This window comes from Parambassis ranga, chromosome 2 (assembly GCF_900634625.1).
Source record: "Parambassis ranga chromosome 2, fParRan2.1, whole genome shotgun sequence".
NCBI lineage: Eukaryota > Metazoa > Chordata > Actinopteri > Ambassidae > Parambassis > Parambassis ranga.
The window spans coordinates 41,918,805-41,944,783 of record NC_041023.1 but is presented as its reverse complement, the minus strand read 5'-3'; the positions used below and the strand labels follow the sequence as shown (position 1 = coordinate 41,944,783).

Sequence of the window (25,979 nt, the reverse complement as noted above, 5' to 3'; positions counted from 1 at the left end):
TCCCTGCCACCAACAGAATATTAAACAGATACTTGTCTCTCTTCGACCAGTCTCCAGGCACAAGTCCAAAGAAAAAAGTTTTACTGTCGAAAGGCAGGTGGCATCCAAATATTTCCTGTATTGCCTTATGTATTCCCTTCCAGTACGTTCTAATAACCGCACAATCCCAAAAAACATGATAATGATTCGCTTTTACATTTCCACAATTTCTCCAACAAGTTGGGAGGTTCCCTTCATAGTGAGATTTTTGGCAAGGTGTAATAAAATATCTTATCTGGTTCTTCCAGCCGAATTCCTTCCAACTCTGCGAGCTACTACATTTCCACTGATATGCCCACATTGTCTTCCATTCTTCTGCAGTTATATTGATCCCTCCCTCCAGTTCCCACTTTGTTTTAACATACATGGTAGTGTGTGTTTTCATGCTTGTAAGTCCTTTGTACAGCCCTGAAATGATACCCCTATCTTTATTTGAACCATATGCTCTTTTAAATAAGTTTAACAGCTGTCTGCTTGATTCTGAAACCCCTTTGATCCTATCACTAACAAAATGTCTCATCTGCAAATAACGATAAAAATCCTGTGCTTCTAGTGAGTATTTCTCTTTAATCTTTTCGAAACTAAGTAAGGTATCTTCCTTCATTATCTTACATAAAGCTGTTATACCTTTATATGTCCAATTCTTGAATCTAGCATCTAATTTATTTGGAGCAAAGTGTGTATCATAAGCACACCACTTCAGAGTTATTATGGACTCTTCTAATTTATATTCTGTAATTACTGTTTTCCAACTCGTCAGAGTTAATTTGATCCATGGATTTTCTATCTGTCTAATGAGATCTTGTAAATTACTATCTGCCAAAATCGCTTGTATAGGAATGGAGGTCAGTTTCTCTTCCATACTTTTCCACTGAGCTTCATATGAGGGATTACACCAACATATTGCAGTCTTTAGTTGTGCTGCCCAATAGTAGTCTCTGAGGGAGGGAAGGCCCCATCCTCCCTTTTCTTTGGGTAGCTGTAAAGTTTTAAATCGAATTCTAGGCCTTTTACCCTGCCATATGTATCTAGACAGAATTTTATTCCACTCATTGAATTCCTTTTGGTTTATTTCTATTGGTAAAGTTTGAAACAAATATAATAATTTGGGTAGAATCGTCATTTTAATTGAGTCTATCCTTGAGCTAAAACTGAGATATGGAATCAAGTTCCACCTTGCTATATCGTCCTTAATTTTCTTTTTTATTGGTGAGTAATTGCATTCTAATAATTCAGTGAGTACCTTTGGTATTATTATTCCTAAATATTTAATATGCTCCATATGCCACATCAGTTGGTATTTACTTCTAATTTCTTGTGGTGGATTATAGTTGTATGTAAGAGATTGAGTTTTATTTATATTGATTCTGTATCCTGATAGTTTGCCGTAGTATTCAAATGATTGCATTAGTATGGGCAGGGATTTTGTTGGTAGGCCAAGAAAGATCAAAATATCATCTGCATAGCATGCTATTTTATTCTCATTCCCATGGATATTTATACCTTCTATTTCTTCGTTTTGTCTTATATGTTGAGCAAATGGCTCTAAATATAACGCAAATAGTAGTGGTGAGCACGCACATCCCTGCCTTGTGCCTCTTTCCAATTTAATGCTATTCGATAAGCTTCCATTAACTTTAACTCTTGCCGTGGGTTGATTATATAATGCCTGAATTGTTTTAATTAATGTTTCGTGTAGGCCAAATCTATGTAGAACTTGATATAAAAATTTCCAGTTCACAGAATCAAATGCCTTTTCGGCGTCAACACTTATTAACAGTGCTGTTACTGTATTTGTTTGAATGTGATTAATAATTTGCAATGTTCGTCGTATATTGTCTTGCGTTTGACGTTCTCGGATAAAACCTGTTTGATCACTATGTATTAAATTAGGCAGAAACTTTTCCAATCGTCTAGCTATGATGGAGGTGAATAACCTGTAGTCTATATTAAGAACTGATATTGGCCTGTATGATCCACACTCTAATCTATCTTTATTTTCTTTTGGAATGGCAGAGATTATTGCTTCCTTCCAACTAGGAGGTGTCTGTGCATTCTTTAAGACCCAATTCATCGTAGGAAGCATCACTGGTATTAATTCTTCTTTCAATTCCTTATACCATTCTGCTGTATAGCCATCTGATCCTGGTGATTTGTTTAATTTGAGTTTACTTATTGCCAATTTTAATTCTTTTTCTGTTATGTCCTTAGTCATTGTCCTATTCTGGTCTTCATTTAATGTTGGCAGCTCTAAGGAACCTAGAAAGGAGTCTATTTCAGCTATGTTGCCCCCCTCTTCTTTAGAGTAGAGGTCCTTATAAAATGTTTCGAAGGCTTCCTGAATTTCATTTGGCTTAGTTTTTATTATTTTTGTCACTGGATCTTTAATTTTGTGGACTGTGTTTTGTGCAATTTTCTTCTTTAGTTTCCAGGCCAAAACCTTCATTGATTTAGATCCGCCCTCATAATATCTCTGTTTAAGGAACATTAGGTTTTTCTTAATTTCATGTGTAGCCAATTCATTAATCTCGTTCCTTGCGTTTTTGATTTCCCCCAATATTTTCTGTTCCATTTTCGTCTTATGTTTTTTCTCTAATTCTTTAAGTTTATTTTGTAGTTCCTCTAATTTCTTGTTTCTCATCTTTTTTTTATAACAGGATATTGCTATTATTCTCCCTCTTATAACAGCTTTTAAAGCATCCCACAAAATGGGAGGAGACACATCATCCTTATCATTTAATTCCAAGTATAAGTGAATCTCCCTTTTCATCTGTTTTTTAAATTGAGGATCATTAAGTAGGCTCGAATTCAATTTCCAATTATTGGTTTTTGGCTGTAGGTTCAGATCAACAGACAGGTATACAGGTGCGTGGTCACTTAAGTCTATTGTGCCTATTTCGCAGGAGTTTATTTTATCTTTGTCTTTTCCAAAGGTTATAAAATAGTCTATTCTCGTGTATATTGCGTGTGGGGAAGAGTAGTAAGTGTAATCTCTTTGATTCGGATGGAAATCTCTCCATATATCAAGTAAACCGACCTCCATAAGTAACATATTAACTTTCTTAACTAGTGACTTTGCATCCTGTGTTTTTCCATTAGATGTGTCTAATTTTGGTTGTAAATGTATATTTAGATCTCCTCCACAAATTAGAAGACCTGCTGTCTCTGATATCATCATATCAACCATTTTTTTAAAGAAATGGATGTCACATCCAGGCGGCGCATATATATTTAACAATGTGATCGGATTCCCTTCAATTTTTCCCCTTACTAAAATAAATCGTCCCTCCTTATCATTTATCTCATGTATTTTTTCAAATTGTAATTTGCCTGATAGAAGGATGGCGACTCCCCTCCTTCGTCCAGATTTATATGAAGAGAAGAACACATCTGTGAAACCCATTCTTTTTAATTTCTCATGTTCTTTACAGTCTAAATGAGTTTCCTGTAAGTACACTATTTGTGCTTGTTCTCTCTTCATTTTAGCTAAAATCTTATTTCGTTTAATTGGATTTAACAGACCATTCACATTATAGGAGCAAACTTTTATCTTATCTCTAACCATATTTGGGTTGCTTGAAAGCTTTTAAACCAGCATAACTAAATGTATTCAAAACACTCCCTGAACATACATAAATGAACATCACATGAACCCTAGAACTATATAGAACAAATATATTGACTTCCAACTGTGGGGTCTCCAATCTGACCCTAAATAAACCCCCGTGAAAAGGAGGCTTCGAGGGGGGGCCTCTCCCACCCATGGGTGAAAAAGGGCCTTCCTTTGCCATCGGCCAATGTCCATTCTTTTGGCAACATAGGTAACGCACCCGACCATATATATTTTTTTTATTCTCATTGCCATTTATAGTACTTTTTTTTTTTTTTTTTCAAATAAAAATATCTTAACAAGTGTACTATATCCGTGGCCAGCCTAATCAATTTATTTCGTGGCATCTATATCTCTCTATCAAGCCCCTTCACTTATCTGTCTCCCAGTGTCCTGCAGTTATTCCTGCTCTTGGCGTCTGAATGCTTGAAGTCTTTCCTTGTAGTTCCCGGTCTGATCCTTATTCCTCCGTCCTCTGGTCCGCTTCTCCGTGCGCCACGATAAGCGTTGTATCTGCTCCAGAAGGGTCTCCGGCCGTTTAATTACGGTCACCGGGAATCCCCTCCTCGCCATATCCCCAGTCGCCTCCTCCACCGAACCGTACAGTACCGTCCCCTCCGAATAAAAAACCCTCATCTTTGCCGGGAATGGGGTCTGAAACCTGATCTTCCTCTCTTTCAGCACCGATTTCACTTCTGCGTATTCCCTTCGTTGCTTTAGAACCACGGGCGCGTAGTCGTGGTCTAGGTTAATCTTGTTTCCCAAGTATTCAAACCCACGTTTCTGCCAGGTCAGTTTTAGTATTTCTTCTTTTGTTCTGTAGCTGGCTATTTTGGCAACAATGGATCGCGGCGGCGCGTCTGGTGGTGGCCTTGGCACAAGCGCCCGATGCGCTCTCTCAACTCGCAGCTCAGCTGAGTCGGGCAGGTCTAAGTTTTCTCTCAATAAGCGTTCCACAAAGCAAACCATTGACGGGGCTTCATCTTCCGATCCCTCTTTGACACCATGTATTCTAATATTTTCCCTTCTTGAACGTCCCTCCAGGTCCGTTAGCCTGGTCTCCATTTCGGTTTGCAGTTTTAACATCTCCCTCATGGCGCCCTCATTAGCTTGTATCTGCGTTTCAGCCTCCATTATCCGTTCTTCTGCCTCTTCCACTCTCTTGTTTGTTTTGAGTATTTCCTCTCTGATTCCCTTTAGCTGTGTGCCATTGTCCTTTCTGAATTCCCTTAGTTCTCTGAGTATAAGGTCCAGGCTCGCGTCATTATTGCGTTCCCCTTCATCAAGTAGCCCATCGTTATCCTCCATGGCGCTGCTAACCGGCGAAGCCTGTTCAGCTCGGTCTCTCTCGTGCTGTACAACGTTGGACTTCTTGCTGTATTTTCCTCTTGGCATCTTAACGCCCTAAACGTCCTTCATGCTCTTTCCGGTTTTTATTTTATAAATTCGGGTCGTTATGGGCTATTTTTAACTCAAGTGTCGGGAGCTCGTTCTCTATGCTGCCATCTTCTAGCCTACCAACCCGGAAGTCTCAAAATGCTTTCTTAATGCAGCATTTCCTTGCAGATGAATGAGTTCAAGCTGCAGCTCATTAAGATGTGATGTAATGTTCATGATAAAAGGCAACAATTTTGGTCTTGTGCTCATCATGCTCATCGTGCTCTCCGACTCAAGACGAGTGCATTTCCTTTACTCGGCCACCTCACATTGTTGTGCAGTAGCAGGTCATTGGCATTTGCCTCAACGTGTTCCAGGAGTTCTCTCAGGAGGCAATGCTACTCCTTCATCTGGGGTATAGCCCCCCCTCTCTTTTCTTTCTTACCATGTTTCCTCTTGTGTATGTTTTAAGTGTGGTTACACCCAGCAGGTCGTCACAGAGTTCCTTCTTATGTGGACACATTTGGTGTACTGTGAATGGCTGCATGAAGCTGTGCCAGTACATGAGCTGCTAATATTTGAGCCATGTATGATTAGCTGGAAAAATACGTAGAGAATATTGAAGCAAGGCGCCTGGACTTGTAGAGTTTTCTTGAAGACATTTCACTGCTCATCCAAGCAGCTTCATCAGTTCTAACTGTTTGGTGGGGAAACATGGTTTATATGTGGTTACAGACCTCAGTGGGTGGGTCTGGGTAAAACTTAAATAAACAATAGCACTAAATGTTGTGCAAAATGTTATTTTGATTTCAGTGCGCCGTCATTTCCTCCATGCCGCAGGCTACAGTAGTCAACCGTCAACCTGAATATAAAACACGTTAGTTCAGGGTCCGATATAAAAATGTGTGTTCAATTATTTCTTTCACCTCGTTAATGTGATTTCTGCTCTTGAACTTCACTGCACAGTGTATCGTGTCCATTTCAGGGCTGGAAGACGTCGCTTTGATTTTCACGAAGGACTGCGAGCGCTCATCTGTGAGGCTGGAGCGGTGTTTACTTTTAATGTAGTTCATGATGGAAAACACCAGCTCGCACAAGTATGAGGATCCAAAGATCAACAGGACTCCAAATGCAAACGTTTCCATGTTCATTTAAGTGTCGGGAATCTCATTCCATGTAGGCTGTCGAACACCAGTTTGTCCAGTGTTACAGGTGCTGCTACAGCACGCGACCGTGACGCATATTTTGACAAAATATTAAAAGTTTTAATGTCACGAGAGCATCTCAATCTCCAAAGAAACAACTATTACTTTGAAAAAACTAAATGAATAAAATAAAATACATTTAAATTAAACGGCCATTATTTATTCACATTATTATTATTTTCTTCCAAAAATGAGCTCGCTGCCTGGGAGCCACAGCAGAGGGATGAAAGAGCCTCATGTGGAGCCGCAGGTTGCCGACCCCTGGCCTAGACAATAGTATCCTTTCATGTTGTAGAATAGTTTTTTCTTTGTCATTGCACTGCTCTACTTTTTACAATTATTCAGTATTGTTAAATGTACACATTTCATTTCTTTCAGGCTGAGCAGCTGTAACCTCTCAGAGAGAAGGGGGGGGTGCAGCTGGGACACTTTTCTGTATAAAATAAATGTAAAAAACACAAATAAGTATAACAAATTACTTATTTACACATTATTTTTACTTCATTTCTTATTGTCACTATAAATGTTTATCACTTTTCAGCTGGTTCCACATGCTCCATGTAATCCAGCTGTTCATCTTTGGAAAAAAACCTTCTGCCAGTGACTCAGAAACCGCGTCACAGTCTATAATCTTTTCTTATTCTTTCAGAAATAGTCATGCTGTAAATGTCTCTTTTCTCACTGCAATATTTGTGCGGCAAAGGTTTTAAAAAAGGAGCGCTGTTTACTCTGAGCGTCTGACAGCGATCTCCCCTGTTCACCCGGAACATCTTCGACGTAACTTCCTTAGCAACGCTAAAATGTCGAATAAAACGTTTCCAGTAAGAAATATAAGTGTATAATGGTGTATAACGGGTATACAGATCGACGCACTTTCTGGTTGAGATAACGGTCCGCTGCGCATCTATTATTGGGTTCAGAGATGCTTTTCAGCCGTGTAGACGACCGAGCTATTCAGGGGAGAGACTTCTCTTGTCACTTAAACCATATTTGATGGTCCTGTCAGAGGCACAAGGCTCTACAATTGGATATTTGAGCCCATCCTGATATCGCTGGATGGTCCGATTGGACATTGACTTGCCCATAGAATATTACAGCAGAAAGCATTAAGTGTCCTCTTTTCGAGGAAAAAAACAGAACATCTCTACCTATTACCATTCCTGAGATATGAGCGACTTTGTAAGACATGTCGTATACGATATGGTCGACCCCGAACTTCAGTTTTGTTTTTACACTTTCTTCATATAAAAACACATGTGGCAGTTTTTACAATGTGACTGATTTTCAGCTATATTTAGTGCAGAGAAAATACAAAATGATGCCCTACTTATTAATTTCCTCAGCTGTAAGAACCACTGAATTATCCCACAAACAAATGTTCCTGAAACAATCCACATGTGAAGCTTCAAAGGAGACAACAACACAATGGTAGAAGGAGGAGTTATTTCAGTCAGAAACAGAGAGCAGTGAGCAGCTTCACTGAGTGAGACGCTACAATATTATCAATGTAAAAACTACACACATGAATGAGTGAATGTATTTATTTGAACTGTGTCAGAAAACTCTTCCATCCATGACACATGTGAACCAGGGTTGTGTTTGCATATAGAGTGAAAGAAACAGTCAGAGACAGTGTGGCTTGTTTGCTGCTTTGGATAAATGCACAATGCTGAGATCAAACCTACACTGTTGCTGCATGAAGAGGATTTTACAGTAAAGCACTGACAGAGAGCAATATTTCACAGAATGGAGGACATGAATAAAAACAGAGCAGATCAGGAGAGACTCTTCTGGAGTTGACACAGATGAGTTTTAGTCTGTTTGTGTGTCTCTGACAAACTGAGGAACTCTGCTTCATGTTGATCAGCAGTTTGGACTCATGTTGGACAGAAAATCATTCTGACTGTGTTTCGTCCTTCAGGGTGGACCATGGTGGAGAGCAGAGGTTAAAACCTGATGTGAGGAGGTGTAAGTTTGACTCAGTCTTTCCTCATTTTATTGTGCATGAGACAGTGTTTTATCAGTCCATCAGAGCTGTTGTAGCAGCACCTTTGGATACGAAGAATGAGGCGCAGCCTCGACAGGTGGAGTTTATTCTTGTAGCATCATCAAAGCACCACAAATGGCGTTAGCATTGAGAGCACCATATGCACCATGAAAACTGATAAAACAAACTACACTACAGTTTCCAGTGGTGGTTCTACATTGGATTACTCCCTGGACAAGGAGGAGAAAAGGATTGAAAAGGTCCAAACACGGGGAATAATCAGCTCCATAGTCAAAAAGCAGGCAGGACTCAGACACAGACTCTCATAAAAAGGATCAGACTGGACTGATGGACTGAAGAGTGAAGACACTGAGACACTGAGCTGTGAACAGCATGTATATATTCCCCATATATACACAGTGTAATATTCGGCGGGACAGCCGAACAACAACACACTTGTTAAACAAGCTCTTACTGACAGCTCTGAACAGACAGCATTAACTTATCATTCATTTCAGTACAGCCACAACAACTTCCATGATACGTCACACATAAGCTACAGGTAGTGGCGAGGCACAAACGTAAATACACACACAGGTGATGATTGTGTGATGAAGCACAGTGAGACACATTACTCTGAGTGTGCTTAACGGGAACAGATAGAAAAGGTCAGAAAAGAACCAGAGGGACATATAAAAGGTGAGGTGGACAGGCCTGCTGCTTACATGTCAAAGATTTGTGTCTTTATACAAATGACATATATACATACAACAGCTATATAAGTGTCTGGGCTCTGGGTTTTCACCTGGCTCCACATCTCCACACAACGTTGACCCCCAATGCTGTTTGTCTCTGGAACAGATAACATGGAACATAATGATAACATGAGAACACGTGAAGAGTGCCTAGCTGTATATCTCATGGTTATTCTTAATTTGTATTCTTTTATTTTTAATTATATTTTAATTAAAAGATAAAATAATTCTTACAGTTATTTTTAATTCTAGGTTATTTGTTACTTATCTGTTTCTAGTTTTTATGCTTCTCTAGTAGCACACTGCATTGTCTTACTTGTACTGCTGCTGTAACACTCCAGTCCGGTAGGCGGCGGTAATGCGCCTTACAAGGTGGCTCCCACCGCCAATAAACTGAAGAAGAAGAAAATAAGGAAGTAGGGGAAAGAAAAAGACGAGCACAGCGACAGCACATCACATGTGAAGAAGAAGTAGTTTGTTCGCTAGTTGAACAGAAGTGTAACTACTGTGAGTGTTTTATCACATCTGAATGGCTGCTGCTGAGTTTCTGAGAGGTTTTATCAGCGAGCGGCTAACTGCTGCTGCTGCTGAAATATTGGGAGTGTTTGAACAAACTATCGTCCGGTACGAGGAAGAGATGGACCGTCAGCGCAAACTGCTGGATCTCCTCCTGAAGCCTGAGATCAAGTTACACAGAATAGGTATGTAAACATGACAATGTCACGGAACAACAACGTCTCTGTTTGAAAAGAGTGCACATTCAACACATAGTGTTTCTAACAGGAGGACACTGACTTCATGACTTTAAGCTAAGCTGGGTGAAGACGCTCGCACATTACCACTGTGTACGTCATCAGTTGTTGAGCTGAGCGTTATCGATGTAGCCCAAGTTAATAAACAGTACAGCACTGATATGATCCATTACATGTTGGCTGGTAGCTGAATTCCACGCAGTGCCGTGGTGCACAGACCACAGCCAGGTTAAGACAGCTTAACATCCACAGAATATTTGTGGCTCCTGTCTTCTGTCTGAAATGTTGTCCTGAATGTTAATGATATTTTCTGTTTCTGTATTTTAATGTTGCATTAATTCATTTGGTTGTTCCAGGTTTTAGATGTTTCCATCATCACATTAGTCTTTGTGTCCATTTGTCCCTCCAGGTCTCCCTCAACAACATGACTTTAAGGAGGGAGAGATCCTGTCTGACCAGCAGCTCTGTAACCAGGACAAAAGTTTGACCCGACTGTCATCCAATACAAAGAAGAGATCAACCATCAGGACCCACTGCTGAACATTATCCTGACACCTGAGATACAGTTACACAGAACAGGTATGTGAACCTACAAACAAGCAGTGAATCCTTGACTCATGGAGGCTGCAATTGTTCTGAACTAGAATGTATTTTCTGATCATCACATTAGTATTGTTGCATCAATTCATTTGGTTGTTCCAGGTCATAGATGTTAGGGAGGCGTCTGTCGTATCCAACCAATTAGCGTATGTCTTACAAAGTCGCTCATATCTCAGGAATGGTAATAGGTAGAGACGTTCTGTTTTTTTCCTCGAAAAGAACACATTTAGGCTTTTCGGGGACCTATGTCTACCCCGGCTGTAATATTCTATTGGCAAGTCAGTGTCCAATCGGTCCATCGAGCAATATCAGGAGGGGCTCAAACATCCGTCTCTGAAGCCGGCCGCTCAGCCTCCCACGTCTCCCCCTCGCAGCCCTCCCCTCCCTGACCAGGTGTTTGAGGTGCCACTCCCACTGTCAGTTACTGAATCTGGAGGTGCAGCTCAAGTACAACTCAGGTAAAAAGTAAAGTAAAAAGTCATGTGACTTTCGTTCACATGTGAGTTAATCATGGCTTCCTAGCAGTGCTGAGAAGTCAGAATCAGAATTACTTTATTTATTATAAATTCTTTTTGGTTACAAATAGAAATCAAAGATAAATTGAAATTGAAATATTTAGCATTAATTTTATTATTATTATAGCATTTACATCCCTGAGGTGTATGTAAAGAAGAACATATTTACTACTGTATAAAAACCTTTACATGGTAAAGAGCATGACATGAATGTACAGTGTCTGAGTGACTGTTACAGTTCAGAGTTCAGTAGTTTGATTAAGACAGGCAGGCAGTGGTGCATCGTTGGAGTCGGAGTCTGTTGCTGAACGAGTTCCTGTACCTGGTCAGCACAGTGTGGAGTGGGTGGGAGGGACAGTCCAGTATGGTCTTTATTTTGGACATCTTCCTCTGACGCACCTCTGTCAGAGAGTCCAGGTCCTCTCCCACAACATGGCCGCCTTCCTGATGATTCTGTTGAGTCTGTGTATGACCCTCACCCTCAGACTGCTGCCCCAGCAGACAACAGCATACATGATGGCACTGGCCACCACAGACTCAGAGGACATCCTCAGCATCGTCCTGCAGAATCTTTAGTGTTTCAGAGTTTTGTGCAGCTTTTGCTCTTTCAGATGAAGTAGAAGAAAGAAGGCTTACAGCTGAGCGGCTTTGTGTGTTTCAGGCCAGGCAGTGAATTTCAGAGACATGGAAGACGTCCACTTGGCTGCTGTGATTCTGAAGACCTTCCTGAGGGAACTGCCCGAGCTGCTGCTCACTTACCAGCTTTACAACGACATCTTCAACTTGGCCTGTATGTCAAGACCATTAGTCCAAGAAGTCATGAATATAGTTGAATAATCAGTGGTTTCTCTAGGATTGTTATTCACAGTGGCATTTGATAGGTTGCAGCTGTATCCAGTGACAGTCAGGTGACCGTCATGAAGACGCTCGTGGAGTCTCTGTCTGAGGAGAACTATGCATCACTGCGATACCTCATCACATTCCTGGCACAGGTACGGCTCTGACACCACGCTTCCTTTCACATTTGTGCGTCTGTTTCTGACAGCTGTGTGTGTATGTTTGTGTGTTTAGGTGTCAGCCAACAGTGAGGTGAACAAGATGACCAACAGTAACCTGGCTGTTGTGTTTGGTCCTAACCTGCTGTGGGGGCGGGACAACGCCATGTCTCTCAGCGCCATTGGGCCGATCAACAACTTCACCCAGACCTTGCTGGACCAGCATCATCTGGTCTCCGCCTAGCTTTGTGGCCAAAACTGCTCTTTAAGTTGTTGTCTTTTAATTTCTCAAAGGCCAAATCATCATCATCATTATCATCATCAGTGGTTGAATATTGGCGTTGTGTTGTTGCTATAATTCAGAATATGATGTGACTGAAAAGAACCAAAAGATCATTCATTTAGTTTGACTGAGGCAAAAAAAAGTTAACTGTTGTAAGTCTGTGTGTGTGTGTGTGTCAGCTGATCTCAGTACATTTGAATAGACAAATATACTGTTGGGCTGTTCATATATTGATTTAAAAAAATAGAGGGCTGTGTCAGTTAAGGTGTGTGTGAGATTGTTGAGGTGAACAGCTGTGTGTGTGTGCGTGCATGCTTGTGCCTTATTTGTTCCCCTGAAGTGATTAACCATCAAAGTGCCAGTGTGCCCGTTTTGCCATAGATTAAAACAGCACGAGGTGCGTTCAACGCATCACAGGTTTGAGAATCAACATTTCATATATTTATGTTTTAAAGCAAAAAAAAAACCATCACATCAATCAGACAAAGAATAAAGTCTGATTTATTTTCTTGCTCCTTCAGCCAATAATAAGTTAAAATTCACTACAGCTAACTGAATCATCCTAACCAAGTTAACATGTTTTCTCAACTCTGCTGATCGATTACGGTTCAGTCTAATCTATGGATCTTTGTACTGTAACTGTTGTTATGGTGACAGTGAACAATGTTTCTCTGTGGGAGAAATGATTTTGGTTTCCAGGATTTATTGATACTTAGTGATGTTATTTTCTTAACTCCTTTTATTTTTCTCCTTTACTTTTGATATGTTGTGGATCTTATGTATGTAAGATATAATTACAAACTGTAACATCCATGTGTGTAAACAATAAATAAATGTTACTTTTTTCTTACTGATATTTATTTGTGTAAACAATCATGTACAGTTCAAATCAGGGTGCGCATTAATATAACACTCAGGGTGTGCATTTTAGAACAGCAAGGATCTTTTTATGTTATTTATTTGAAATGCATCCATGACAGTAACAAGGTTTACAAAGAGATCAGAATTCCTTTATTTGTCCCTGAGGGGCAGGTTAAAGCACAAGTGAGCAGCTTGAGGTATGAAATACAAGACAAAACGGCAAACAGTAGTTTCAGGGAGTATATGAGCCGAGAAGAAGTCCAAGCATCTGAATGAATGGCTCAGAGGGTTAAGTGAGTGGTGGACTGTGAAGAGTGAAAGGCTGACTGAGAGGAGGTCCAAATGCCTGGGCGAGTGGCTCAGGTGGTAAAGCAAGGGGTAAAGGGAGTGATTTGTGCCCTTGAAGAGCCAGGTTCGATTCCTGGAGGGTGAAGAACAAAGACAGAAGATCCGGAAGTCCGGAAGGACCGGAGGAGAAGAGGGGGGCGTCCTGGCCCCCCGAGTTTCGGGGGTTCGTGAACAGGGGGTTATGTCACCAAAGGTGGTGAGAGGTTGAGGGTTTTAGAAGTGTTGGTTATGTTTGTTTAAAGTAAAGTAGTCTTTCAGTAAACTTACTAACTTACTTACTAACGTACTAACTTACTTAGTTACTAACTTACTAACTAACTTACTTACTTACTTACTAACTAACTAACTTACTTACTTACTAACTAACTTACTTACTTACTTACTAACTAACTAACTTACTTACTTACTTACTAACTAACTTACTTACTTACTTACTAACTAACTTACTTACTTACTAACTTACTTACTTACTTACTAACTAACTTACTTACTTACTAACTAACTAACTAACTTACTTACTAACTTACTTACTTACTTACTTACTAACTAACTTACTTACTAACTTACTTACTTACTTACTTACTTACTAACTTACTTACTTACTAACTTACTTACTAACTAACTTACTTACTAACTTACTTACTAACTAACTTACTTACTTACTAACTTACTTACTTACTTACTAAGCTCATTTAGTTACTAACTTACTAACTAATAATGCAACCAAGTCATTTTTTTACTGATGTTTGACATGACCAAGACTGTAATAAAGGTTAAAAAAATCCAGTCCACATTCACCTTTTCTATTAAAAATTTTGTGTGTTTTTTTTTCCATTTATTTATACTACAATTTTATTTATGCTGCTACAATTGCAGCCTCCATGAGTCACTGCTTGTTTGTAGGTTCACAGGTTCACATACCTGTTCTGATGGTTGATCTCTTCTTTGTATTGGATGACAGTCGGGTCAAAGTGGTCCAGACTGGAGCTTTTGTCCTGGAGGACACATCTGTTCTGTGTAACTTGATCTCAGGCTTCAGGAGGAGATCCAGCAGTTTGCACTGACGGTCCATCTCTTCCTCGTACTGGACGATAGTTTGTTCAAACGCTCCCAATATTTCAGCAGCAGCAGCAGTTAGCCGCTCGCTGATAAAACCTCTCAACAACTCAACAGCAGCCATTCAGATGTGATAAAACACTCACAGTAGTTACACTTCTGTTCAGCTTTGTTTTTCCTCGTCCTCCTTCTTCCTCCTCTTCTTCGTCTTCAGTTTACTGGTGCATTACCGCCACCTGCCGGACTGGAGTGTGGACAGTTGACAAATAGGTTTCTCTTACCTCACCTTTAAAGGTGGATCTGACTGTCTGACATGTGATTCTCTTCTTGACTTGTGCTGACATTCAGTAGATTCAGTGTGTGTGCATGGAGGAGCACAGCTGTACACTGTCATGCTGTGTGTGTCCAGAAGGAGGGAGGAGGACACTTGATGCTGTTTGATGTAAACATGGACAAAGCAGAGAGCAGGAAGAGGTCAGAGTCCACACAGCAGGCAGCTACATGCAGATGTGCTGACAGTGCAGGGCTGATGAGGGCCGTGGAAACAGGCGTCTGATTGGAGGATTGTCTGCAGGTGAGGCAGTAATGCAACATTAAAATACTAACAAACAGAAAATATCATAAACATTCAGGTTCTGACAAAGAGAAAAAAAACACTTCTAATGTTAAGTGTCTCCTTCATGACTGGTGCAGACTTCCTGCTGTTCCTCTTTAACCTGTGGAGGTTCTGGTTCCTCCTGGTCCAGAATGGAGTTCTTCCTCTGGTTACAGAGCTGCTGGTCAGCCAGAACATCCTCCACTTTAAAACTGTGTTGTTGAGAGAGATCTGCAGGTCAAAGGGTCAGAAGGTTCACAGCACACAGAGAGATGTATTTACAGAAAATTCTAACATAGAAATACAATCAGCTTTTCAGTAATATCGTGTCAACAGACATTCAGCAAGTCTAACTTAGGGTGCAATAACAAAATATTAGGCTTCCCAGTGTGGGACATTCACACACTACTAACTACTGTTGTTACATTATATTCCATACTTACCAGTGTTTCCCTGCCATTATATAGGGGGCAGCTATTTTCTATACAGCAGCAGATCATAGCAGAAGTCATTCAAGGTCACCTTTCCTATAGAACAGGTCTTTACTTTGTTCTTTTATCAAACACAATAAATAGCTGCCCCGTGCACATACACACACACACACACAGGCACAGGCTGATAAAATCAGCATCTGTCTGATCGGCTAGTGTGATGGACTGGTGCCCAAATTAACTGGTTGTCACCTTGGTGTGATATTGATGTATTGCAGGCGTATCTCAACACGTTTTTTTGTACAAACCAGGAATTTTTCTTCCCCAAAATTCAATTTTTCATCATTTCAGGAGTAACAATGAACATAGTGATGTCGGCCAGCATGTAACAGCATGTTCAACGGGAACATTCTGTGTGATCATTAGACAATTAGCATCTGCTAGCTGTGATCAGGTAGTTTATAAGTGCTGTAAATGAGTTAGTCTTGATTCCTGACCCCCAGGAACCAAATCATGGACTTTGTTTAAATAATACTGCTGTCTGTGTCTGTCATTGGCAGACAGGAGCCACAAAACTTCTGTGGATGTTAAGCTGTCAGGTCTTAACCTGGCTGTGGTCTGTGGAGGTGTGTGCACCACGGCACTGCGTGGAATTCAGCTACCAGCCAACATGTAATGGATCATATCAGTGCTGTACTGTTTATCAACTTGGGCTACATCGATAATTCACAGCTCAACAACTGACGACGTACACGGTGGTAATGTGCGAGCGTCTTCACCATGTTGCTCATGTTGGATAGACTGAACATTGACTACGCTAAGCTAAACTGAGCTAAGCTAAGGTTTGTGCGCGAGTGCATTTATCGGGCGTAAAATCGTCATATCTGCCGATCTGCGGACGCCGGTCATGGCCGATCAGTCGGTTAATCTCTGATGCTAACTGGGAAATAACAGCAGCTGCTCAGTAGTTTTCAACAGTGAATAAACGAAGCACAGAGCTCTGATGAGCTGAAGCAGAGAGAGAAAAGCTGGAGGGACACATCTGTAGCTTCAAGTCATGAAGTCAGTGTCCTCCTGTTAGAAACACTATGTGTTGAATGTGCACTCTTTTCAAACAGAGACGTTGTTGTTCCGTGACATTGTCATGTTTACATACCTGTTCTGTGTAACTTGATCTCAGGCTTCAGGAGGAGATCCAGCAGTTTGCGCTGACGGTCCATCTCTTCCTCGTACTGGACGATAGTTTGTTCAAACGCTCCCAATATTTCAGCAGCAGCAGCAGTTAGCCGCTCGCTGATAAAACCTCTCAGAAACTCAACAGCAGCCATTCAGATGTGATAAAACACTCACAGTAGTTACACTTCTGTTCAGCTTCTGCTGTCGCTTTGTTTTTCCTCGTCCTCCTTCTTCCTCCTCTTCTTCGTCTTCAGTTTACTGGTGCATTACCGCCACCTGCCGGACTGGAGTATGGACAGTTGACAAATAGGTTTCTCTTACCTCACCTTTAAAGGTGGATCTGACTGTCTGACATGTGATTCTCTTCCTGACTTGTGCTGACATTCAGTAGATTCAGTGTGTGTGCATGGAGGAGCACAGCTGTACACTGTCATGCTGTGTGTGTCCAGAAGGAGGGAGGAGGACATTTGATGCTGTTTGGTGTAAACATGGACAAAGCAGAGAGCAGGAAGAGGTCAGAGTCCACACAGCAGGCAGCTACATGCAGATGTGCTGACAGTGCAGGGCTGATGAGGGCCGTGGAAACAGGCGTCTGATTGGAGGATTGTCTGCAGATGAGGCAGGAAGGAGACAGAGCCTCTGTGACTCCTTTTTAGGGACCATATGACATCATCATTTAGATGCATCCTCTGATTCTTCTGTCAACATCAGACACATCACAGTTTGATCAGATTTCAGATCACACACAGCAGTATCAATAATACTGAGCAGACATTACACACTCCATCAAACACACACACACACACACACTTATAATAGAGATAATAAGTAAAGTTCTTTACAATAAATTCACATTCACATTTTTATTATCACTTCACACATGGCACAGTATATATGGCAGTGAGTAAAAGGTGGAATATGTAGTCAGAATTAATACCAAATATTGACACTAGGTGGAAGCACTTGAGCTAAAAGTTGTGTTTCCTCCTCTCCTGCTTTTTGTTTCCACTCATTTACTGTACAACATGATCATGTGACTCTGTGCTGCTTTCTTCTTATTGTTACAATGATGATTATACAGCTCCTGTCTCCAGTCAGAGTGAAGGACAGCAGCAACATTTACTCTCATTTTCTATTGACTTCAATCATTTCTTTCTTTGACCACAGTCATTCATACATGTCTTTACTTCCTGTGTTGCTCTGATTATGACATCATTCTCCACTTCGTCTTAAACAGGCCTGTTAGGTCTGCTTGTGACATCACTCTTCTCTTGGTCTGTTAAAGAGAGCTGTTGGTCTTGTTATGACATCACAGGTCAGTTGTACCTCTGGTTCATACTCTCACCTTCACAGACAACATGTTGTACCTGACAGTGACCACTTGAGGGCAGTGATGCTTAATGCTACATCTACTGTTTATTAACAAGAGGATTATTAGTGTAGAGAGAGATGGAGGAACAGCTGCAGATATCAGTGTGATCTCAGTGGTTATTAGGACAGAAAGCAGCCAATCAGACGGCTCTGTGGGTTTCTGTGGGTTTCACTGTGACGGTTACAGAATCATTCCAGGACGTCCTCAACCTGCCTCATTTCCTGCTCACTGCATGCTCTTTAAACTGATCAGTCTGCACTCAGTGTTTTCAACAATTAATTAATCACAGAAAATGTGTTTGGATACAAAACATCATATCTGAAAGAGTTTATTAATATCAGAAAGTGACAGAGCTGCAGAGTCTGAAGACAGCTCACAGAGAGCACGTGTGCAGATAAAACATTCAAACATTTTCTCATTTTATGTCACTGTGAAGAAAACAGCATTCGTCGGAATGCAGATTTATAGAAGAGGATTAACACACACATACACCACGCTGAACACACACAACAGCCGTGTGGTTTCATCCTTTGATTTTTATCACATGCTGTTCTGCACCTGCTGCTTAACAACCATGGTCACATGACTGCCAGGCTGCAACATGATGGATCAGCTTTACTGTGAAACGACAGTGAAATAATGTGAAGACACTTTGTGAAAAAAAGTAAAGCTATAAATGCAGAAAGATCGAAGCAGACAGGAAGTCAGATTCAGTTTTATACTGACTCAAAGTTTTAGTACAAAGAGAAAAAAAGAGCATCATGTGATCACTGATGGACTCTGAGCACAGTGATGGATGATGTGATGGAGGACGAGCAGTCAGCCGATCATCAGCAGAGAGAGTCCACAGCAGTACAGCAGACTCTTCACTATCAGCACAGTGTAGAGCTGCAGGAGCAGCTTCACCCTGCACTGAGACTGGAAGGACCCTGACACACAGACACACAGACAGACAGGTCATTCTCTGACTGTGGTAGGATGTGAACATCTTCATCCTGAATGGATCTTACAGGCAGTGAGCTGCACAGCTGGCAGGTCTGCAGGTTCTCTCTCTGGAGGACAGGAAGCTGCAGCTGGAAGCTCTGAAACAGAAGAGTCACATATTTACAAAGTTCCTCTGTTCTCTGCTCAACATCTCATGAACATGTTCATTACCTTGCTCTGTTTGGGCCTTCACTGTGCCCCCCTCATGTTTGACATAGCAGCTGTACTTATAGCTGCTGCTCTCCTGCTGCTGGACAAACAAGATGGCGGCGCTGTGTCCCGTCTCTCTGAGCTCCAGCTGCTCTCCCTCAGCAGGATGCAGCTCCTCCAGCGAGCCGTTCTCCTTCTGTCGTTTCCAGGAGAAGCGGACCAGAGGAGGAAACATGTCTGAGGCCAGACACAGCAGGGAGCTGCTCCCCTCAGGACGGCCTGTGGGTGCTGCTGGGTACACGTTCACCACAGGCTTCACCACCTGCTGCTCTGAGGCTACACAACACAGACACACAATCATCAGCCTGTCAGTGCAGCCGCTCCATCATGCTGTGAGGTGATAGGGAATTTAAATCATTCCTGAACTTGTATACAAGTATACAAGTATACAGGGTCATGGGGGGCTGGAGTCTATTGTATTTGTCAGTGGGAGACAGGCCTTGATGGGTGGCCAGTCTATCACAGGGCTGCCACAGAAAGACAAAGACAATGAACCTAACATGCACGTCTTGGAATGTTGGAGGACATGTCACATGACGCATCTGATGGCTAAAATTATAATGAATCTGTCATATACATTACATATTATTTAATAACTTGTAAAAATCTGTAAATTGTTTTAATTGGTCAGATTTATGTATGAAACATGATTTAAATCACCATGCCGCATATTGGTGGCATATTATTAATTCATTTGTTGCCTCATGTATTTATTTAATATTACATTTATTTATTTAATGTCTGCATTGTGGGTCAAATAAAGGTTTCCTCCATTTTAATTCATATTGATTCAGTTCATGCTGTATTTATGTCTCCTTGAAGCTGACAGCAGCAACAAAAGGGCTCACGTCTGTTTTACCACTGGATGTAGTGATGAGGTTTATAGTTAACCAGAGAAGGACTGTGTACGTTCATGATTTGTATTTTAAGAAGCGATTTGCATATTAGGGATGAAATAAATACAGCATGAAATATAAACATTAAATGAATAAACTTGAAGCAGACACGGGCAGTATGTGTGGATATGTCAAATATTATACATTTCTGTTCATTAAATATTATTGATGGACATGCTAGATAAAATATTTTCCAGATCACATTTAACATACACATTATGATGAGTTATTATAATTATTACATATTGATGTCTTTTTACCATCATTTACTTTATTTACAAAAGCAAAATATTTATTTTTATACCTGTGTTAACACGTAAAACATATTAATGTTTATCTTAAATGTGTCATCTTTTATCTTTTATATGTACAAATGATTTCCTCTTATTGTAGCACCACATCAGGTTTCTTTATTTTATATTTTAATTTATTACTGATGAAAAAATACTGAAATGATGAAACACTAAATAATTCTGCAGAAACAATAACTCAATTTTATTTTTTTTCTGTCCGTGTGCTGTGTGATAAATTCTATACAAAGTATAAAAATAATAAAAATGTGATTCAGTAGAAACAGTTCATGAAGAAAGTGACTTTAAACAGCTTCAACATTTCCAACAGTAAAAATAAATGTTAGTTCTTACCTGTTACTATCAGTTTAGTTCCAGGACCAAAGATCTTCACCCACACAGTGAAACAGGCTCATACAAAAACCTGCTGAGTGAAGGATCCAATCAGGAGGCAGAATTCTGTCAGAATTCCATGTTGCAGGAACGTCTGTGTAAAACAGAGACACTGAAAATCTCCATGTTTGTAAAAAACATCAAAGCGTCCTCATCATCAGCTTTTTCCTGCTGATTCTAAACTTCCTCTGTTAACATGTGAAGCTCCGACTGGAAGACTCCCAGTCAGCGTCCCCTCTGGTCACATGGACTCATTCCTTCCTTTGTTGGGATCAAACATGGATTTGTGCAGCTTTCGATGCTTCAGAGCTCTTTGAGTGTGTTTGAGTCTGAGATGGAGGTGAAACATGAAGCTGATGTGGTTTTCTGTTCTCTGCTGGTTTTTGTTCAGGCTGCTCACATAATCTCTCACTGTGGGAACTTCTATCATACCACCAACAGGAGCAGTAGTAGGTGGCTGAATGATCCTCTTTAACTGTCTTGAGCTCCAGCTCCCAGCCCTTCTGTGTTTCTACAGCTGAGAAATCATTTCTTTGAGGATGATTGTAGCCTGAATTTATGGAACCACTATTCATATTAATATCAAGAATCAGTCTGAATGTGTCCTTGTCTTTCTTCTGGTACCACCACACATAGCTACCACACTGTTGAAGCCCTCCACAGCTGAAGGACACATTTCCACCGACTCTCCTGGTCAGCGAGGCATCGTCCTGAATCAGATCTGCTGCCATGGAAACCAGCGCTGCAGAGACAGGTGGAGGTCAGTGATTGTCACAGGTGCGGCTCGTCAGCGCCTGATTGGCTGGAAACACTCACCTGAACACAGACAGCAGAGAACAGCAGCCGGCAGGAGAAGCATGTTTCCTCTGGTGAACTCACAGAGAAGTGACGCTCTGATGCAGCTGAGGCCAAACGAGGACGAGCTGCTCAAAACTCCCATCAGCCCCTGCTGCCCTCAGATAAGACTGCTGGGTGCTGTGGTTTGTAACCACACCATGAAGGAGTTGCTTCAGATGAGACTGATCACTGCTAATAGAAAAGAAAAGATATAAAAAGAAAGAAAAGAATTCTTATGAAGAGTTGATGATGCCATGATATCTGGTATTACCACAGTTTGGCGTTTGTGTGTGTGTTTAGACCTGGTGGTTGTGAGGAAGGCTGGAGAACAGGAGAGATGAGGGTTTGGACTAATTGGACTTATTAATGACTAACTTGTTACTAACCAGACTGAAAACTGTGTCATCACACACCCACACATGTTGTGTTATAAAGTACTCTTCATATATATTTATACACATACATATGTTTTTGAAGCATGCTTTGTGGATGGGAAAGGAGGCAAGAGCTGAGCCTGTCTGAGCATGTGGCTCCACCTAGTGGACAAAAGTGCAAACCAGTGGCCCAGTCACAGAAGTCAGAGGCTCATGCAGATCATGGGGCATGTTTTGCAGTGCTTATCACAAGCGTGCTTCTCCTGCAGTTCACACACTTGTGAGGACAAACACTTGTTGCTGTTGTTGCAGGACAAACTGTCTGTGTTGGTTGGGCAGCGTCCTCCTGATAGTTTTAGTCTCTTATCAGATGTTCAGGTGAGCCACACATCAAGACATCAGATATAAAAACAGGACAGACTGCTTCAGATTCCCATGTTCCTGTTAACAACAAAGATCAACAATTCATTTCAGTGATGCTGTAACTGCACAATGAGAATATTTCAATACACCAAGAAGACTTAAAAAGTACCAAGAAGCCCTGAAAGAAAATAAGATGATGATGTCACGTTGATACAAAGTCAGGCAGAAGATTTAAAGGTAAGTATCTAAGGATCATATGGAGAGGCTCCTGCCATACCAACTGTCAGCAGCCAAGCTAGTCGGCCTATAGGCTCCTTGTTTCTGAGTCTCTTCTGCCACCTGCTGGTCATATAGAATAACAGCATCATTTCTTTAGTTTAAGTGTCACAGTTTAGGGAATTTATTTGTTAAATGTTTAAGACACTTCAGGTTATCAACTTTGATGATTATAAAAAGAAGAAGCAGAACATGGTGTGTCCTTTAGGACAGCATGTGTAAAGACTGAGTCAAAGAACATGGAAAATAATCCAATTTAAATATAAAAATTTTTTCCCTTCACTTTCTCCTTCTGTGTGTTTTTTCTCTTTAAAGCACATGGACATTACTAATAGATCCTATTGTTCAGGTTTGTATGGATGGTAGATTGTGTAAATAGGTGCTTACATGAAGTAATACAATCTGCAAACTTGCCTTGAATGTCAGGTTTTAACAAAGTTCAGAGTTCACAGTTTAACAGCTTTATTCACAGAGTCTTTTCAATACTTTTATATACTTTTATGTGTGTGTGTGTGTGTCAGCTGATCTCAGTACATTTGAATAGACAAATATACTGTTGGGCTGTACATATATTGATTTAAAAAAATAGAAGGCTGTGTCAGTTGAGGAGTGTGTGAGATTGTTGAGGTGAACAGCAGCTGTGTGTGTGTGTGTGTGTGCATGCTTGTGCCTTATTTGTTCCCTTGCAGTGATCGTGTGATTAACCATCAAAGTGCCAGTGTGCCCGTTTTGCCATAGATTAAAACAGCTTGAGGTGCGTTCAACACGCTGCTTTGTTGAGCACAGCTTTCCTGTAATGAACGATCACAGGTTTGAGAATCAACATTTCATATATTTATGTTTTAAAGTAAAAAAAAAAAAAACATCACATGCAATCAGACAAAGAATAAAGTCTGATTTTTTTTCTTGCTCCTTCAGCCAATAATAAGTTAAAATTCACTACAGCTTGTTGCACATCTGAATCATCCTAACCAAGTTGACATGTTTTCTCAACTCTGCTGATCGATTACAGTTCAGTCTAATCTATGGATCTTTGTACTGTAACTGTTGTCATGGTGACAGTAAACAATGTTTCTCCATGGGAGAAATGATTTTGGTTTCCAGGATTTATTGATACTTAGTGATGTTATTTTCTTAACTCCCTTTTTTCATCCTTTACTTTTGATATGTTGTGGATCTTACAGTATATATGTAAGATATAATTATAAAACGGTAGTTTCAGGGAGCATGTACGGTATATGAGCCGAGAAGAAATCCAAGCATCTGAACGAATGGCTCAGAGGGTTAAGTGAGTGGTGTGTTGTTCTGTGGGACTGTGAAGAGTGAAAGGCTGACTGAGACGCCTGGGTGAGTGGCTCAGGTGGTAAAGGGAGTGATTTGTGCCCTTGAAGAGCCAGGTTCGATTCCTGGAGGGTGAAGCGCAAAGGCAGAAGATCCGAAGTCCTGAAGGACTGGAGGAGAAGAGGGGGGGCATCCTGGCCCCCCAAGTTTCAGAGGTTTGTGATAGGTTGAGGGTTTTATGTCTATTTTTTTAAAGTGTTTGTCTCTTTGAATCCAGAAGATGACAGTAATGCAACATTGTGGGTGCCAGCTGCAGTAGAATTCTGTTTTGTTTACACCCAACTGGTAACAACTCTACCAAACGCCACCTAGTGGACAGGCAGGCAACTATACAATTCTTCCAATTTCCACAGTTACCACATAGATATATCATGTATGGGAGCCGGTTTTAAAATGAGCGTATTCGGGTTTCCAAACGGCCGAGTCGTGTGGACAAGGCCTTAGTAAGCGAGTGTTCAGAAGCCAGAATGATGCAGTTCAGCGCTCGGAGGCTCGTATGGTCTGAATGACTACCCGTAGAACATGTGACTGTTGTTGTCACCACGCCTTGTCGCTGCTGTACACGCATGCTAGTCGCTCCGAAGCTAATGGACAATAATACGCTCTGTGAATGTACCTGGAGCCTCGCAGGATACAGTTGACTGTGGGAAATATATTGTTCTCTACGAGGGACATTTTGCGCTGACGCTAGCGGTAGAAGCAATCTCGGATGTTGGAGCTTTGCAGGCTACCGGGAGCTAGCATTAGCGGCTATAGTGCTAACTGGATCTGCCGGGTCCACAAACAACCGCTGAAGACTGCTAAGGAGTGGATTTATGGTGTGATACGAAGCAGAGCGTTTGTGTGTTCGTGCTGGATTCCAGAGAATCACGTTGTTGGTGTATGGAGAAAACGGCAAGGAGAGGCACCGGTGGTCAGTCCAGAGGATGAGCTTTCCATCAGCTGGGTGAGTAGTGGATCCACAAATATGTTGTTTTGGTTTGACTGTGCTTATTGTGCTTGTGGGGGTGTAGTGATGACACATGTGTTCTGTGAGCTGTCAGTCATAACAACATGACTGAAGTATGTAAACATTGTCGTGGAAACACGTGGAATGTTTGGGTCGGTACAGCGTAGCTCCAGTGCATTGATCTCTCCTGAGGTGTGATGGATTTGAATTGGCTTGTGCTTTCATTGACACTGTATTGAATAAACAGGCAGTTGTCATAGCTGTGTTAAGTAGACTTTGTTGTTGTGAAAAATAATTGATGTTGTTGTTGTTGATTATGAAAAAATAAATAAGAAAAGTAAGGTTCGTCATTTGATGTCTAACCTTGTCCATGTCCAGGTTTGATTGTTTTTGAAGAGTTGTAATGACTGCAGTTGTCAGGGCTTGGGGAAAGTGCCCTGACTGAGGAGAATTGTTTACTATCTGCACACGTGAAGCTATGCAGTGAAAATTATTTATGTTAGATTTTGCAGGGAGCATGTTTTAGGTTTTAGTCGTTTAGTAGTTTCTGTCAGTGCTGTAGGAGGTTAAATGTGCCAGGTCAACTGGCGGTGGTGAGAAGCACAAGTGACATTGTGGTTTTGCTGGAGCTAGAGCTGCAAAGTGTTTGTGTTACTTTTAACACTCTAAGTGTGAGAAATGATGCAAATTCATTGCGTTATTTTTAAGACAGCAGTTCAGGTGGGACTGATGCTGATGCTGACAATGTGTGTGCATTGTCGCTCTTCCTATGGATAATCTCTGAGAAATAGGATGGTTTTAGGATTGGAGCATAGTTTTTCGCCTTCTGTCTTCTGTCTGTGTGCAGATTGTGTTTTGAGTTTTAACCAGTGTGGCATGTCTCCAAGGTTGCAAGTGAAAGTGCTTACGAGGTCATCAACAGGAGCTGTGGGCAGGGTTGGCGATTGTACAAAAGTGTGGGTTAAAAGTGCACAGGTGTTGTTGTTAATATACAACACATTCACATTCACATTTTTATTATCACTTCACACATGGCACAGTATATATGGCAGTGAGTTAAAGGTGGAATATGTAGTAGAATTAATACCACATATTGACACTAGGTGGCA

General features: G+C 41.0%; 4 protein-coding genes across 6 annotated transcripts in view; 2 read left to right on the top strand and 2 right to left on the bottom strand.

Moving 5' to 3' along the window:
• LOC114444837 (NACHT, LRR and PYD domains-containing protein 3-like) overlaps positions 1 to 25,979 on the bottom strand; it is a 383,662-nt gene that overhangs the window by 133,595 nt on the left and 224,088 nt on the right. The gene's annotated exons all lie outside the window — the stretch shown is intronic.
• Positions 1 to 25,979, bottom strand: part of LOC114432357 (H-2 class I histocompatibility antigen, Q9 alpha chain-like) — a 267,348-nt gene that overhangs the window by 82,830 nt on the left and 158,539 nt on the right. The window lies entirely within an intron of this gene.
• The window catches only part of LOC114432368 (gastrula zinc finger protein XlCGF17.1-like), a 216,880-nt gene that overhangs the window by 75,550 nt on the left and 115,351 nt on the right, over positions 1 to 25,979 (top strand). The gene's annotated exons all lie outside the window — the stretch shown is intronic.
• On the top strand, positions 10,243 to 12,846 carry LOC114432394 (rho GTPase-activating protein 1-like). Of its 3 annotated transcripts, none has more exons than XR_003670260.1 (4): positions 10,243 to 10,304; positions 11,502 to 11,630; positions 11,722 to 11,832; positions 11,912 to 12,844. XR_003670260.1 is itself a non-coding variant. In XM_028400395.1 (3 exons), the coding sequence occupies exons 2-3, from the start codon at positions 11,758 to 11,760 to the stop codon at positions 12,077 to 12,079; spliced, it is 243 nt and encodes an 80-aa protein (XP_028256196.1). In that variant the 5' UTR covers positions 10,243 to 10,304; positions 11,502 to 11,757; the 3' UTR covers positions 12,080 to 12,843. The 3 variants fall into 3 exon arrangements, 1 of the variants encoding a protein (XP_028256196.1); XR_003670261.1 differs by lacking the exon at positions 10,243 to 10,304 and adding an exon at positions 10,747 to 10,783 and having other exon boundaries at positions 11,912 to 12,846; XM_028400395.1 differs by having other exon boundaries at positions 11,502 to 11,832; positions 11,912 to 12,843.